Below are 4,616 nucleotides of genomic sequence, written 5' to 3'. Positions count from 1 at the left end.
TCTAAAGTATCACATGAGCTCCCTGGCCCTCACCCAGATGGCCATTTGAGAAGAAATCTCAATCTAGGTATTTCCTACCTTTATTGTCTAGGGAAAAAAAAAAAAACCCTGCAATAATCCTGTGAAAAGGAAAGAGTATTTGCATAGATGCTGGACTCAGTTCCTTAGTGGATATGTCTTTTCTTGGCTGGGCAAACACGTTTCCTGTTGTAAATGTAAAGGCTCTGCCTCCTTGCAGTGAGCTCTGTTAGAAACCACCCAAGAGCAGCTGACATAAATAGTGCACAAGTAAGCACCATGGGCTCCACATCCTACAAGCAAAACTCTTTGCTCTGCTAAGCTGAAGTTTTTTAGGTTTTGGCAGAAATATCATTTTAGAGACCCAATAAATGTACATTGGAGTCATAAGGCTTTTCTCAGCTGAAGATTTACATGGGCCTCCTTTGTATCAGCCACAAAAGTATTTTAAGAGTTTGGAAATTCTAGAAGCTTTCCTCCTGCCTTACTCAGCCACTCTAGCATGATCCTCATTAAATCCCCTGACATGTAATATATTCCAGCGTACAAGAAGCCCTTCATGACTTCTCCATGCTCAGAAGGCAATAACCCTGTTTCAAAGGCTGGGAGCAGGAGCTCCTGCAGGTGTTTCCTCACCCTCCTGAGCCAGGAAGGCTGGGCTAGCACAGTGGGAACRAGCCCACGGAACGCTCAGGAATGGCTCGAGGAAAAGCATTTTTAGATTCCACTTGGGAGAGTCTCTGCTCTTGCAGAAGCTTCAGGGAGGAATTTCTCTGCAGGGCARGATGGGTGCTGGAGATGCCAATCCCATTTCTAACTCCAGCACCAAACSCTGTGCCCACGGACCCAGCAGCTGAGCCTGCTCCCTGCCCTTGCTCACACACCTGAGCCCATGATCTCTTACTCAGCCTTCTTCCCCACTTCTGAAATAGAGACCGGGAATTTAATGAGCACATCATCAGGCTCATRTATTTAACACATGCAGAGATGTCAGGTGAAAGCCATGCCCCCAAAGCAAAGGTTTCCCAAGATCCAGGACAGGTGCACATCAGGCACAGCTTGGTACTGAGAATGTGCATGCTGCAGTACAGATTTCCCAGATCCCTTATGCACTGTTTTCTAATGTATTTTACAATGAGGCATCATTGAAAAATGATTTGACTCCATTTTGATTCAGAAAAGTGGTCATGTTTGTGAGCACTTTGTGTAGAATTCACATTTTTCCAGGTGGGGATTCAGATTGTTTAAAATGGGACTTGATTTTCAGTTTAATTACATGCTCATGCACAAAGTAAACATGAATTTGGACCCATCCCTTTAGGCACTCCTCATGGATTCCTGCTCTTTGGCTGTGGCCTTTTCTTACCTGTGTAATTAGGAGGGCACAGACACTCGTAGTTGTTGATCCCATCCACACACGTGGAGTTATTCTCGCAGTCATTATCTTCACAGTCATCTGGGTTTATTTCACACCTCTCCCCCTCATAGCCAAGAAGACAAGAACAGCTTTGGCGAAAGGAAAAAAAAAAGTTAACATGGCTCTAAAGGGACAGGTTTGAGGTATAAAACTGAAATTAAAACATATAAAAATCAGTTACAGCYAGATTCACTGCTGCTGTGGGGCACAGAGCAATTTGCCCCCGTGTGTTTGGTGAAGGATGCAGTCTGATGGCTCCTGGGGCCACATAATTATTTATGTGAGACCAAAACCATCCTCAGGACCAGCCTCTGCCCTGCTTCCATTGCTGRCTTTATTGATAACTCTGGCCCTTGGCTGGAGTAAGCAACTCCAGGGCAGGAGGGTCAACATTCATCCCAATATCCAGCTCCTTGGCTTCTCTGTTAAAGTTTCTGTGAGAATGTGGACATTTGCCTGCTGAGGGCTGCACAATCACAGGRCAGCTTGGCAGCTCTCAGATGCCTCTGTCTCTTCAAAGAGCAGCAGCCTGGACTGAGTTTACAGACATGAGAGTTTCCTTCTCATTACTACTTTGTCACTTGTCCAAACAAGAAATGTTTGGGAATGATTGCCTTTACAAGAGCTGTAGGATTTCAGCACGTCTGCAGCTCCTCCAGCATCTATTTGGAGAAGGGCTGATGGTGCCCAGATAATTCAAATAAAACACAGACCATGGCAGAGCCGGTAATGGCTCTGTGAGGATGTGCACACTAGTGAGGAATAATTGCTCTAGACATTTTATCTCACAGGAGTGTGATGGATGGTCCCCAGAGGGAGTGGAACAAACTAAATGGCTGAAGAATGGCTCCATGTTTTTCCAATCTCCATTTCCTCTCCCGACCTAGAAGCCAGTGTTACAAACAGAGCCTTGATATTTTAAACTATCTGTAAGTGATGAAGAGGTGGAGGCCAGAGAGTCTAAAAACATGAGTTAAGTGCTCMAATAACATCAGTGGCTTTGAGGAAGGCAGCAGTGATACCTGAAGTGTCAGTTTTGAAGTGCCAGCATTGCTGTTCTGGGTTTTAGGAGCCCCAGTCCAAACTACACAGCCACTCAGCTGCTCATTTCCTTTCTTATGAGAGCTCTGGTGGCAGAAAAGAAACTGAATAAATAAAAAGCACTGCTGATTGATGAGGATGAAAACCAGAAAGCACAACAACGGTCACACTAATTGCCATCCACTGCTTTTGGAAAGCAGGAGAATTTCCAAGGCAGACACAGCTGCAGGGCGCTGTTTTCAGCTCTGATGGATGTGGGGTGGTTGTCCTGCTTTCTGTGGGTGCCATGGGGTGGAGATGGGGAAAGCCCTGCAGAAAAAGGWGCTCAGAATCTGTGAAGAAAGCTTAAGGACTTTTCCTTCCCTTCCTCCTGTGTGCCACAGCCTGAGCAGAGTGCAGGGACTGCCAAGGGAGGGGTGGCACAAAGCTCTGCACYCACCCTCRGCAGTCCCAGGCTGGATCCTGAGRATTRGGWCAGATTCTTCATCACAATCTCAGAMAGGAGTAACAAAGAGGAAAAAAAAATGGGAAGGGAATGTGTCTTGAGCCACCACAACAGTGAGCTCTTCCAGAGGATACACAACAGGGACACCGGTCACATTCAGAGTCATCTTCATTCTGCAGGGACCTTCCACAGGTCATGAGAGTCACAAACCTTTCACCAGGAATAACCAAAACCAAACTGCTCAAATAAATCCAATTTAGAACACGATAAATCAATCAGGAATATTTTCTTTTCCTGTCTCAAGCTCATTAATGCTAATAAAACATGTCCTCTTGCTGACCCRGAGCCAGAGGATCACAGGAGATGGAGAGGGAAGAGGAGCTGGCACGCCATCTTTTGTGGTAATGCATGTGTCAATCTGATTTAATCTAATTAAACACACTGATACATTCATCATRTCTTCCTTTTTGATCACAAAACCCCATTTTCAGGATTTAGAACTCAGTCATAAAAATATGCTCCAGGCTGCAACTTGGAAGACAAGGTCTCAGTTTGGGAGCAGGATTTTTCCTCTCCATTTAAAGAAAAGCAACAAGAGTGGCTTTGTGCTGGTGATCTTTTAATGTGAATATAACATCATTTTCGTTTCACAAAAGGATTGGGGCAGCTTGGATGCATGCAATTAAAAATGACATTATTRAATACTATCACACTAACAGTTCACATTGGAGTCACCATTAGTAACAATTCATTTGGGATTGCTAACATAAATTGCTCAGTATTAGGACACATTCCATACTCAGGGAAATGTCAGAATAATTGATGACATTTGGCTACTGGTCCTTATGCAGTACAGGGAGGCTTTACATTATTGCTTACGTATGATTCTTTGTTTTGATTTGCATTCAAATCTGCCAGATATGAGGCCTGAAATTAAAAGATAAAACATGCAACTTGGGACCCAGATGGAACCACATGCTGAAAGAGCTGCAGTTTGGGACTGCTTGTATGTATTGTCCCAGAAAAAGCTTACAAGAAAAATGAAGTCTGCTGAGTGACTGGAAGGTCATCAAACTTGGGTTCCAGCTGACCCAGGGAGAAAATGAATTCCAGAGGCAACGATGAAAACTCTGCAGTGACTCAACAGAGAAGCAGTGTGAGACAGCATTTCATGGGGATGCTGGAAACAATGGAGCCTCGCAGGAAAGAACTGTTTCCTAAGCTGCTGTGCTCCAATAAARGTCCAAATTCCCTATTCCTCCTGTTTAGGGACTGGGGTTGTGTTTTCCTATAAATAATTACATAACATCCCATTATCCTCATGAAGCTGCAAGGGAACACAAAGTTTGATGGCAATATTTTGGGATAAACCTTTGGACCCAAAGCATTTTGTAAGTTTTTTTTTTTTAAGCTGGCAATTTTTAAAGTTCACTATGTTAGTTATTTTTAATAAACTCTAATGAAACAATTTAGGATCTGTTTATTAAAATAGATATCCATACTGTGTGTCAAGTTCCAAAAAGAAAAAAAAAAGAGCTTTTAAATAGAGATAGTAAATTCTTTCAGGAATATTACAATTTCRTGGCAAAGAAGCCTTTTACATCTAGGTCCCAATGGAGTAGCCTGTAAGTCTGGAAGTGCAACGTTTTCCCTTGAACTAGGCAAAATTAACACTAGGCAGTTAATCAGTTCCAG

At 43.4% G+C, this 4,616-nt stretch overlaps 1 protein-coding gene across 1 annotated transcript in view; it reads right to left on the bottom strand.

Annotated features, from left to right (window-relative positions):
• LOC130579329 (slit homolog 3 protein-like) overlaps positions 1-4,616 on the bottom strand; it is a gene marked incomplete at its 5' end in the record, with an annotated part of 52,101 nt that overhangs the window by 44,448 nt on the left and 3,037 nt on the right. Inside the window, one exon of the mRNA XM_057376026.1 lies at positions 1,385-1,524. Coding sequence (XP_057232009.1) covers positions 1,385-1,524 — 140 coding nt within the window. The remainder of the gene's footprint in view (positions 1-1,384; positions 1,525-4,616) is intronic.

The sequence above is a fragment of the Malurus melanocephalus genome, unplaced genomic scaffold (assembly GCF_030028575.1).
Source record: "Malurus melanocephalus ecotype Western Australia unplaced genomic scaffold, MMel_1.1 scaffold_268, whole genome shotgun sequence".
Classification (NCBI taxonomy): Eukaryota; Metazoa; Chordata; class Aves; order Passeriformes; family Maluridae; genus Malurus; species Malurus melanocephalus.
Note: the sequence above shows the minus strand (reverse complement) of the source record. Positions and strands in the feature narration are given on the sequence as shown.